We start from the raw sequence: 12,219 nt of genomic DNA, 5'->3' as shown, positions 1-12,219 counted from the left end.
TTCAGAGAGGAAGAGACACCTCAGATACGGTACAGTTAAAGTGTAAAGAGGTTTCATGAAAGATAAAACAAATCGAAACTTTAATGCCTTTTGTATCAGACAGATAACACAACCTGACAGCACAGACTCGTTCAAACATGATGCTCCTGGTGTTGCAGAAACGTTTTAGCCTAATTTCTTGTCACCGATCTGCTGAATCGTGTTTTCAACACTTTTGAGGATGACATAGATAACATTAATTTCCTGGAAACTTACCATAACCATAACCACTGCTACTTACCTAACCCTATGCCTTACCCTAAACTTAACCTAAACCCAAGCTTATCCTAACCTTAACCCGGGTCTTCATGCTAAACTGTAATGATTTACGTTGTGGGGACTTCTGTTTTGTCCCCATAAGGAAGGCGAGTGCCCACAATGTGACCATGTAAACAGATTTATGTCCCCACAACATGAGTAATATATATACACACACACACACACACACACACACACACACACATACACACAAACACACACGCATGCACTCCCTTCCAGCTGATGTTAACCCTTGTCTCTTAAGCCTAGCTGTCTAACTTTAAGAAAGATTTTACTAAGTTTTTTAAGTCTTTAATGCATAAAACTGTATCATAGATAATGTTATATATCATATAATGGAGGCTATACATGCATAAAACCCAAACTTAAAGACCTACACCAGTTGTTTGAGGCTTGGTTATAACAAAGTACAAATCCGTTCTCAGATTTCTGCCTCTTGTACATCTTATAACCTTATTCTCCTCATAGCTATTGCAGGATATGACAAAAACTATACAAAGATGATGTTTCCATGAGACAGTGAGTATGTTTCCAGGCAGTTTTTCACAGCGTGTGCTGGCAGAGCCCCCTGTGTTCCTGAAAAATACTGAATTTTATATAATACTAATTATGTAAGTTCACAGTGAAAGGTGCAAATGCAGCAGGGACGAAATCTTCCATATATGCTTCATGTAAAATGCTTTTATTGAAAATAGTTCCCTATGTACAGTACAGTGTCTTCTTACTTATTATAAATGGCAAGAACAAATTGTGACCGAAGACAGGGATGTGACGTAAGGGGCTTAAGCTCTTGCAGATTCTTTTGGTTTAAATGCATCTCTATATAGTGCCAGACAGTAATTACTAGTATAGCTCCACAGATTCCATACTATATAACTGAACTTTGTGGACACCACAACTATAAAAAAAACATGTAGTTTGATGTACAGTATAGATTTCCAAGCATGAAATATGTGCTTTATAGCAGTTTATTCTGAAGTATTGTACGAAAAGGCAAAAATATGCAAACAGGCCGAAAGCACTTTGGAAAAAGTAAAAGTTTCTTATTTTTGCGTATTTTTATGACAAAGATCTACACATTAAACTCGATTTAATGTTTGAGAATCTGTTTACAGTACTAAGTGCAGCCACTGGCTGGTTATGCATAGGCGTATGTTGCAAAAACAATAACTACAGTAAATCAACTCATACTACAGTCTACTGGTAGAAACTATATTATAATTATGTGCACATACTGGAAGGAATAATTTAATATTAAATACATTTCTGAGAAAGATTAGTCAAAGGAATGCAGGGCTTGGCTTGAAAATTAGTCTTTCATTGTGGGACACACAGCTGACGATTGCTACATAAAGTGACATAATGTGAGACTCAACTATGTCAGGAATCTCTCTAGTCTTCCCACTCCATTGGCAAAAGCCAAGGATGTGGATAACCCTGGCTGTGTGGTTTCCTGGGAACAGAAGCAGGGGCGACACCACCATACTTTGTATCTGGCACACTTTGTTTGATTGCTGTGGAAGTCTTCCTCTGATTCATCAAGGCTTTCGACAGAGAGCGATCTAACTCGAACGCCTCATCTGTCGGCGGCCGTCCGCGGAGGATATGCCTGATGGCGGGGAGCGCTAGGTCTGACTTGCACTCCAGGTAGCTCTTGACGTTGAGCTCGGGGAAAACTGCGTCCCTGAGAGCCTGAACCAGCTGGGTCTCGGCGTGAGACTGTTTGAGTTGATGGAAAAGCCTCTGCTCCAGCGAGACGTAGCACAGTGCGTCTTCAGCCAGCCCTAACTTTCCCACAATGTGGTTGGTCTGGCTTTTCTTCGACGGGGATGGATTCAGTGTTTGTTGTTTGGATTTGGCCAGAGTCGCACTCTGCTGATTCTTGAGGTCTTTCTTCTTGCCAGCGTGGGGCTTCTCTAAGCCGCTCGGTAGCAGCTGATAGAGCCCTTCATCAGCCAGGTCTGCTAGGTCGCCAACCAGCAGCTGCTGAACGATTCGCTTCCTCGTGAGTGGAGACGTGACTGTGGGAATACCTTGCAGTCCTCTGCCTGCATCAGACACACAGCCAATCACAGCTTGTTAAACATCCCAGCCTGTGGGATATTCCTTGGAACGACTACGGGCCTTCACAGCCGGCATGCAAAAGCTCTGCCTGTAGTGATAAGCTAAAAGCGCAAGCCGTCGCCTGCTAAATGCCACCCATGAATGCTGATGGCAGCGGAGTCCACAGTGCCATGTCAAAACACATGTGCCATTAGAGAAGCATAGCTCTGAGAGGGAAGCTTTGAAAATGAGGAAAACATGCACATTCATACCACACTATATGGACCTAAATACCATACAGTGTGGTAGACCAGTCAACCACATAAAAGTAAGCCTTTAAAGACAAATTTAAGGGCTGCAGACTTTTGCAGTATGTCAGAGGGACCGTTAATTTGTTGTGACTTAAAAGATGGCCTACTTTCCAAGAAGCTCATCAAAGTCCATCAACCTTAAAGATCATTAAGAAAGACCGAAATCAGCATGAAAGCTCAACCGCAAGCAGGTGATACCATACAAGGTGTGACAGCCCTGTGCTTTGCAGAGGAAAAAAATGCCCATACATCATTCAAACCTGTCCTTTTGCCAATTTGAAAGCAGCGCAGCGGCCATGTCAGTTAGACGACCTTTGCACTCATGCTCAAGCAATAAAGCAAGCTCGTTCGGAAGACCATACTTACCCTCTTTAAAAGATACCAGCACGACTCGGCTGTCAGCGAGCTGCGGTTTTCTGTAGTTGCCGTTCAGAGGCACAGGGGCTGAGTCCTGGGCATGGGAGGAGTAGAGGGCAGTAGCCAGGGCCAGAAACTGCGAGGACACAGCAAAACAAAAGCAGGTCAGGCACAGACAAGGTTTTTTCCACCAAAATTAAGGCTAAATGTCTGAAAATTCATTCGAACGTCGGTTGAAAGTTAGCTTGTTCATATCAATATCAAATCTGCCGAACACTGACGGAGCACCTGTTTGCGAGATATTGTGACGTGATTCCTGAACACCGTCCACAGGACGCTGGGATAGCACGGAGGAGTCGTCAGCGACCCGTCGTAGCGATAATACTCATCCAAACGTGCGGGCAGCAGGGCTCTGATGTTGAAACCGGGCACCTGCACTCTCTGATCTGCCCAATGACACGAGAACAGATGCAATTTAAAGTAATGATGAAGAGTTTCTGACCCCAAACCCTGAAATAAAGTAACCAAAGCTCTTATTGCCACATTTGTATTTCATGACTGTGTATCATAAACATAGCTGATTTTATTCACTACTCATACTTACATTCTATGTGGCAAAACTACAAAAGAAGAGACAGCCATCACTTTGGACTCACCCCTGTATTTGATACCATTGATGAACTTCAGAAACTGCTCAAACGCCGGATTGAACTCTCCAATCTGTACGAACAAACACAGTTAGATGCTTCTGCCGCTCCGCAGAAATTCACACAACAATGTCCACAACGTCTCACCTCGATCAGGACACCCAGCACAGCCAGGCCGTCAGATTTGTCTACGGCCGAGGACATATTGGGATACTTGTCTGAATTGAAGTGCACTACGTGCATCTGTGAGAGCAATAAGAGGAAGAGGAGGAATAAGTCAAAACTCTCAGGGGCAAACAAAACAAATAGCGTGTAGTGGCAAGGAGTCAAAACCTGGAGATGTCTGGTTTAATGTAGATTACTCACACAGGTTTTTAAAGAAACGTTTTGGAAACTGTAAAGTGCTACAACAGATAAAAGGATATAAGATGTACGGTAATTTATGTCTACAATTTCTCTGGAGGAAGCATAAAGGGAGAGAAGTTGTGCAGCAAAGCTAGAAATCTTATTAATAGTATAATAAGCACACTTGGAAGGAAAATGGGGGAAAAGGACATTACACAAAACGTTGATAGTGGAACAAAGCTATAAATGAATCTCCCAACATAGCCTGAACATAATTTTCACTGGCTACTGTTATTATTCAGTGTTGTTACAGTCTTGCCAATAAAGAGTTAAGTGAAAAAAAAAATATCAGAGCCTTATTGCCAAGTAGAATAACCTGTCTTGACTCCAGTTTCTTTGGATAAACATCATTTGAGTGCCGCTTCAGGGACCATGAGGAATAGATTACACCTTTATACCATCTCACCGTTTAAGGTGCTGCTAACTGTTGTCACTATGTCACTAATTATAACATGTGTTCCATGAACGGTAGGTGTTAGCTGGTGGTGTTCACTGGAATTAATATTAGTGGAAAGTCCATAGAAACACTGGAGATGTATTACAGCAGCTGGTCTATCACAGCACATAAGTAAATACCAAGACTGTCAGTTGTTTTGATGGCGATATTGTGCTGTGTACTCGTTCCAAAACAAAGTCAGGTTAGTCATTCTGTCCAAATATGACGAAATTGTATTTACGGGCTTTGTTCTGTCTTGGGAATCTAGGTGGACATTTGCACTATTTCTGGGAAATGTTCAATTTTCCATCATTCCACCCCTCCGAAACAACATGTCATCAAGGAGCTGTGGTTCCGGAGGCTGGAGAGACTTGAAAAGATGCCTGTTCTCAACGTGTCCACTCTGAAACCCAGGTCAAACCACAGCACCTCACATGTGGCTCTGCTGCAGCTGGGACACAGTCACATAAAAGCACACAGGTTGTAACCATTTCAGCTTCTACCCACTATAATTCAAGTGACACCGAATTATATTAAAAATAAAAAAAAGGTCCCTATTTTTGTTTATATCCTAAAGGAGACTCTTACTTTTAAACTTTACTGTCTGCTGTACTTCAAGTACAAAAGTAAATAGAGCAAATTAGTGTGTGAAAACTGCTCTCAGGGCTTGACACATTAAATAGCACAGACAGCCACTCCTTCCCAGAGGTGGTTGAAAACCAAAGCACATAATAGTCTGGTACTCCAATCCCCTTAAACCCTGCAGAAATAAGACATGCTGTCATACTGTACATACCAAGGCTGACTGAAATTGTCTCTTTGCCTTTTAGTATGTGCAAGTAAGTGGTAAAGTACTCTCATTTGATTGGTAAAGGGATGATTTATTTTGACAAAGCAACTATGACCTTAACTCCCCTTCTTTTATAAGTTGAGCAGTCAAGATTTTAAAGACTCACAACTTCTTCATTGTTAAAAACTTCTAAGTCTTTTTAATTGAGTTGTTATGTAAAAGTACTCAATTGTGCTTTACAGTCACTTGTGCAATGAAAGCAGAAGATGCACAATAAGCTTTTTCTGAAACTGTCTGGGTAAATGTCAGCCGAGTGTCTGCCACAGTGTCAAGACGCTGGAACAGTAATAATGCAGATGCAGAGTTTCTTCAGTTTGAGCAGCAGCCGTGCGCCTTGAAGGGTGTTAGTGGCTCTGATTCCTCTGCCGGTCAAATGTCACATGTTTAACTCATAAAGCATTAAGTCATTCTGGTGCCAGAGATGCTGTCGCCTGATGCTACAGATAAGTGAATGACCTACTGAAATAAATGGACTGAGCTAGCCTGATAAGTAAATATTCACTGACCTTTTACCTTTAAATACTGAGATTTTTTTTTACTTAAGCAAAAGTAGCAATACAGTAATGCAGTACAAAAATACTTAGATGTGTAAGTCCTGCATTCAAACATTGTACAGTGAGTAAAGTTCTCTCAGCTCAATGTGCTAAAGTAAAAGTACACATGGAATATGGCCTCCTTCAGTGTGTTCTAGTTATCATACCATGTATGTGCTATACAAATAGAGTCATGCATTCACTTCCACTTTTAGGTGAAGCTGATTTTGAACAATATGCTGATGGGTGGTGTATTCTACAACAATGCATCATCTTGCTGTTTGCTTCGTTTACCTCTGCTGCATACTGCTTACTGTTGACCGTGTGTTCAGAGCCTGCTGGTCTGCCAGAGGAGCCCCAGTGGAAGTGGAGCTGAGCCGCAGTGTAACGATGAGGCAGGCTGGAGATGTACATCTTGGAGGGCAGCGATATTTGCACTGCGGATAAAGAGACATGAAACGGCACCACATCCAGCAGAGCAGGGCGGAGGTTACCTCACATGACCTCGCATCAGCAGATCGAGAAGCATCATCTAAACTGAGGGCGCAAATGCTGCGTAGCTACCTCTGAGGTACTTTCTGGTGGAGTGACGCAGGAGCGCTCCATCAGCGTATGATGAATGTTTACAAGTGAAAGACCTCTGTCAGCTCATTTCAGACACACGTCACGCTGATGATGCCACTCAGCTTGTGGGGCTGAGGCCCATCAGGCATGCACACACAAGCACTTGTCTGGTCTTTGCACTCCGTCAGAGGCTAACAGTTTACTTACATCGAAGTTGCGGGCAGACATTACATGCATGTTTGGCTGTATGGAGTTTGTCGTGGAAATGAATACAGTCCTGCAGCATATTCTTTAGTGCACAGTTCACCTCACTTTTCTCTGACTGAAACTGTCTCTAATCTTCAAACAAAGGCAGAATCGTCGAACAAACTATAATTTTGTGGAATAATCACGTTCCTGTGCCTACGTCATCAAAATATTCTTATCCCGTGGCACATGGGCGGTTTATCCTCTGATTACTGCAGTATATTTAGCAACTCAATTTTTAGACTATGTTGTAAATTGATATTGGACATTAAACAGCAGCTGGTTTCTTTTGTTAAGATGCATCAGACGCAGTGGAGGCAGCTCACATGACTAATCTCTGCTGTCAGTTTCCCAGACTAAACCTCGAGCTCCTTCTCTCAGCGAAAGGACAGCTAAGATAATAAGAGAGTGATTCTGGAAAATTGCTGTGGCAGAAGATCCACGTATCATTTTCTGACGGTGGACCCAGGAATTAGGTCTCTACAGCGAGTACAGTCTCCTCCATGTTTATGTATGACCATTTCTAATGAATACACTGACTACTGCATCACTTTAATTGGAAGCGACTTTCAGATCCCAAGACAAACAAAACATACTGTGCACTTTATCTGCTCATAAATGCTTAACTTGATACATAGCGTTGTTACCTGTGATTAAAAGGGCTTCAAATACACATTTCATTGTACACACTGTACCTTAATATGAATTTGCTGATGACATTGCATTTTATACTCACCAGAATGTCCATTATTTCCAAGAGTGAGCTGCTCACTGGGCGACAGGTTGTAGTTTTGCACCTCAATTGGGCGTAAAGTAGGGTCGAACCTCAGCAGCTCTGTCTTGATGTTTATTGGAGACTGGAAAGCTCCACCACAATATGGATAATGCTTTGGCCAGTGGTGCTCTCCCTCTGGCCCTGCAACCGCATCAGTGCAAATTATTACACCTCTTCAAATGCTGTGCAGTGGCATTACATATATTCTCAGTCATCCAAGAAGTGTGTATTACACCTAAGAATGTATTTTCAAGTGTTTAGTTGGTCCATTTTGAAGGGCAAATAAGAAAAGTGTGCCCCAGTGTGAAGTCGACTAGCGGGTGGCTCCAAACAGGGCCAAGGCTTGTCTTGGCCTACTGAACACTTTATCTGTAATCAAAGTTAAGTATTATTATCTATGCACAAGGCGGCAAGGGAGAGGCCCGTGGCTTCGCCCTTGGCCCTTTCTAAACCAACGAGAGTGAGAACCAGGCTGTTGTTTGCGGGGAGAGCCAGTGAGAATGCTGTCTCTCTCCAAATGAGAGGTTTCTATAAAGCACAAGACACCGAAAAGGGCCACATTTGCAGATCAAGTCATGCAGTTTACAAAGGGAGCTCAGCTGCATGAGGGTGTCTCTCAATAGCGTGTCTGCAGAGGCAATGAGGCACACTGGCCTCAGAAATAATACAAAAGAGGAAGACATGTAAAGAAGCTCTTGATTTCTGACATTTTTATTCAGTGTATTGACTGAAGTGTGAGGATCCATACTGAGCTTTTCAAACATGACGCTTCGAATCAATGAATGGATGCTCTCAAATCTGAAGTAACATAACTGTGGCGGAATCAAGACCGCCATAACGGGCCCTGAATGTACCATCGCTCTCATCGCTTTTGCGTATTTGCCACTTATTCATTATCCCGAATTCCCGAAAGTGCAACAGTCACCATGTGCCAGATGATTAAATATGAATGACGCAGCACGAGGTCTGCCCCGACCCCGACTGTCACTTCCCAGACAAATGTGGATTGATTGTACGAGACGTGCCAAAAGGCATCCAGTGAAGCTGTGAAATCACTGAAAACTTGTTTGAAGCAAAACTCAAAGTTCAATCTAGGCAAACCCTCCCTATCGTAAAAAAGAAAGTTACTCTTATGGCTATAATTACTCAGTGTCCACTTCATTTGCTGTTTTAATTAGACCCAGTCTGCCCTTGAATAATGGCCTTCAGTGTGGGGTGTTGGCGTCCCTTAGAACATACATGACTGAGAGTAATTTCTTTTTTAATATGGGGCCTTTCATATGTAATGTAAACACTAAATAAGAAGATTTGTGTAAGACTTTCTGTATATTAAACTGTTCAACGTAACATCAATGGTCAGAGTAGGAAAAAACTGCAGCAGGGTGAGAAAACAACATTCATGAACATCATTTACTTTACTCCCACGGTAAGGTTTACTGTTTTGTCCTCCGCCAGAGGGTGGAGTGTTGAGGTGGAGATAAATCGTATGACTCAGCTGTGCCCCCGTCAACAGAAAGTGCTACCAGCCCTCCAGACTTCTGACTACTATGACAAGGCCTCTTCAGGGTTTGACTGTAACTGAGGATGAAATCCACCACGCTACACTTAGGAGGCCTCAGGCTTTTTTTTTCTCAGTAGTCATCACAAACCTTTCCACTCTGACTCCTTGTTAACTTTATCATTATTATTATCATTATTGTATATATTAAGTAAAGTGCCCTGTATGCATTTTTGGAAGTGTTTACTTGTAAATGACTTTGGCCGAGTACAGCATAGAGTGAATCATTCTGTATTATGCCACATTAAGGCATTCCCTTTACTAACAAATTAACTAAAAAAAAATCCAATCTATTTTTCCATTGTTTGTTTAGGTGTTGTTCCATTTTTTTCAACTTAGCACACTTAGGAGACACATAGCTGTGTAAATAGAGCCATTTGCTCCCATTAATGCCAAGCCAATGCTATAATTAAAAACAGAGATCAGCCTCTCTTAGAGGTCTAATTAAGTATAATTAAGTATAATTTCCTCCAACTATAATTATTTGACCAAAAAATTACTGTGCAAAGAAGCTGTTCATCTTGAAAGCTGTAAAATTATCTTAAAAGAGAACAGTTGGTTTGAACAAATATTCTTGTTGTCAAAACTGTGTTTAATATTTGTCCAAATAAAAAGGTAAGAAAAATGCCATCACAACGTATTGCTGCACCTGTCTAATCATTGGTTTTAACATTTAGTCCCTGAACGCAACAGACTTTTGAGAAGCAGTGACACAATGACAAGAGGTCATGCTCTGAGCACAGTTTATGTAACAGATAGTCATGGTTCAAGAAGCTGCTGCCCATAGTCCTTAAGGCAGAAGACAAAGGCAGTCAGCCACTTACGAAATGTTGCAGTTGCAGAGTCTGTAGTGACCTCTGCAATTACATTACATGAGGTGATGGGGGGATGCTGTCTTTGGAGGTCAAAGACGGGTCACAGAGGGTTTTTTTCCTTGTGCTCAATCTTGTCTTATTATAAGCACTGCTGTGGGGGAGACAACAATGGCATATTCTCTGACTCAGCTATTGTCTATCAGAGAGTTGCATCAAATTAAATTCTAACACTCAATTGGTTAATGCTGGTCTAAGGTTGGAGCACCACTGCAAGTGATCAAGATAAACATATGTGCACTTGGACTGGAATATATATACAGCTTATGATCTACCACTGACAAACTGTGAGGAAAGTATTATCAGACTTACCACTGTATGTCCATTTGGCACCTGAAACAGACAGAAAAAAAACATTTTTCCCACTGTTTATTAAAAGGTATCATCTGATGTACATAAACTGCATATTTTACAAACAAATATAAAACAATTTAACAAACAAACATCCTAATCTCAGAGCTGAGCAGTCACATTTCATATCAGCCTGGTTCCACAGAAAGTGTATGTGCAGGTGGATGGAGACACCTGCCATGAAACATCAATTCCGCTTTCCCTGCAAGTGCTACATGTCCATGTATCCTGCTGCAGAGCAAATAGCCTGTCTTCTTCTTCTTCCTTCTACTCCACACAAATCTAAAAGAGCCTCCAAACTCTTCACATCCTCACAGGCTACTTTTTTTGCACTCCTCAAAGATCTTACCGTGCAGCACGGCGCAGAAAGTCAGCTGCAGTAGCAGGATGGGTGTGAAGCTCTGAAAGTGCATCTTGATCCCCGCAGCCCTCCCTTCGTGTGGTGAGCCTGGTGTTAACCCGGTGCAGAGCACGAGCTTGAAGCACCGGAGCGCGAGCCTTCAAACCGGCTTTTATACCCATGTTGTCAGCTTCATTGTAGCTCGCACTGACGTCAGAGCAACAACAAAACCAGCCTCCACAGTCATCTGGTCAACGGAGAGTGACAGCTCAACAGCGGCGACCGCATCCAAGCGCAGTCCCTCATTTGGATGCTCGCGCTGCCGAGCGGCGTGCACGTGCGCCCCATGCACATCTGCGAGACTCTGACACGGTTGGGGTTCAGAAGACAGATGAGTTGACCAAATAGTGACATGTGGACTTAAAGGGGCATTTCACACAGAGACTGCTGGAGGCAACCTTGTAAAATCCATGCTGGATGGGCTTCCCCTTTGCCCCACCTGTCTGCACGCTGAAAGGTTGTGTGTCCACTGTCCAGGCATGAGCAAACTTAAGATTATGGGGCCGTACATAAATAGTCCAGTTTAAAATAATAACTTTAACTTCTAGCCTTGCAGTCTCATGATGCATTCAGTCCCAGCCCACCTCCACTCAAACATGTGCTCATGTTCACTTGGACGTTTTGAGCTTTGCTGTGCAGAGTGATGTGTAGAGTCTGGCTCTGGAAAGCTGAAGGGGGAGAGTTTCTCTGTGCTGTGTGTACTAGCAAGACGCTCTGACATTACACCTACAGCCTGGAAGCCAGTTGTAGTCTATTATGTGTGTGTGTGCACATAATGTACACAGTTAAAATTCAGACACAAGTTAACACTCCATGTAGAGTATTATTTTGTGTCTTAAAACATGCCTGGTGGATCTCAAAACTATTCTAGTTTTCCTCCAACGTTAATATTAGGTAAATAAATCTAAATCTATCTATCTTATTTCATACTCATTAAAGACATGGCTACAAAATGTTTATGAGGTTTTTTTTTTTCAACTGAGCTCATGATAAGAATTGTCACACACTAAAGATGAAAGTCTTCCGCCGCAAGAATGGAAAGCCGACATGAGTATGTCAGCCAAAATGACAGAATAAGAGGCTAGAGTAACTCGCTGAGGTTACCTCTATGACAGGGGGGTTTGAACTTACTAAAAATGCTCTCTAATCAAGCCCTGTGTGAAAGGTTACGTTGCCTCTGCCGTCATTTAAATTGCGTCAGATAATCTCAGTTTTGATGCATAAGCTCTCAATGTGCTGCAGAAAATGACAAAAATAACCAGCCAGTGTAACTGCTTGTCAATGTGTTGACTCATGTCTCAATCTACGTGTGTATGCATCTGCTGTGTAGCTGGTATCATGTTTAACCGCATCCTGAATGTTCCCTGAATGCGGCTTGCAAAGCACTTGGAGCATTAAATACACAGGCCGACTAACACACAAATATTAAGGTGCTTCAAACATAACACCCAACATAGTAATATAATCACGCGCTGCTGCATATGGAGCTGGTTTTGTCTGGTTACGCCCTAATATAAAAAAAACAGGGTGACATGTTGCTAGCAAACATAGTA

The 12,219-nt window shown here is 42.3% G+C and overlaps 1 protein-coding gene across 1 annotated transcript; it reads right to left on the bottom strand.

Moving 5' to 3' along the window:
- Nucleotides 1–1,009: 1,009 nt before the first annotated feature.
- ca12 (carbonic anhydrase XII) lies at nt 1,010–10,733 on the bottom strand. Its single transcript, XM_041939403.1, has 9 exons — nt 10,616–10,733; nt 10,228–10,248; nt 7,447–7,626; nt 6,195–6,337; nt 3,824–3,919; nt 3,686–3,749; nt 3,318–3,475; nt 3,039–3,165; nt 1,010–2,366 (listed from the first exon to the last, which is right to left on the bottom strand). The coding sequence occupies exons 1-9, from the start codon at nt 10,677–10,679 to the stop codon at nt 1,711–1,713; spliced, it is 1,509 nt and encodes a 502-aa protein (XP_041795337.1). The 5' UTR covers nt 10,680–10,733; the 3' UTR covers nt 1,010–1,710.
- Nucleotides 10,734–12,219: the final 1,486 nt, after the last annotated feature.

This window comes from Chelmon rostratus, chromosome 6, assembly GCF_017976325.1.
Source record: "Chelmon rostratus isolate fCheRos1 chromosome 6, fCheRos1.pri, whole genome shotgun sequence".
Lineage (NCBI taxonomy): Eukaryota > Metazoa > Chordata > Actinopteri > Chaetodontiformes > Chaetodontidae > Chelmon > Chelmon rostratus.
This window is presented reverse-complemented; position numbering and strand designations above follow the sequence as displayed.

Excerpts from the sequence above, each read along its gene's own strand:
- ca12 (XM_041939403.1), bottom strand. The coding sequence starts at position 10,679 with ATGCACTTTCAGAGCTTCACACCCATCCTGCTACTGCAGCTGACTTTC. Across the intron at positions 7,627-10,227 it reads TGCCAAATGGACATACAGTG|GGCCAGAGGGAGAGCACCAC; the intron begins GTAAGTCTGATA and ends ATGCGGTTGCAG. Across the intron at positions 3,750-3,823 it reads TGCTGGGTGTCCTGATCGAG|ATTGGAGAGTTCAATCCGGC; the intron begins GTGAGACGTTGT and ends TTGTTCGTACAG.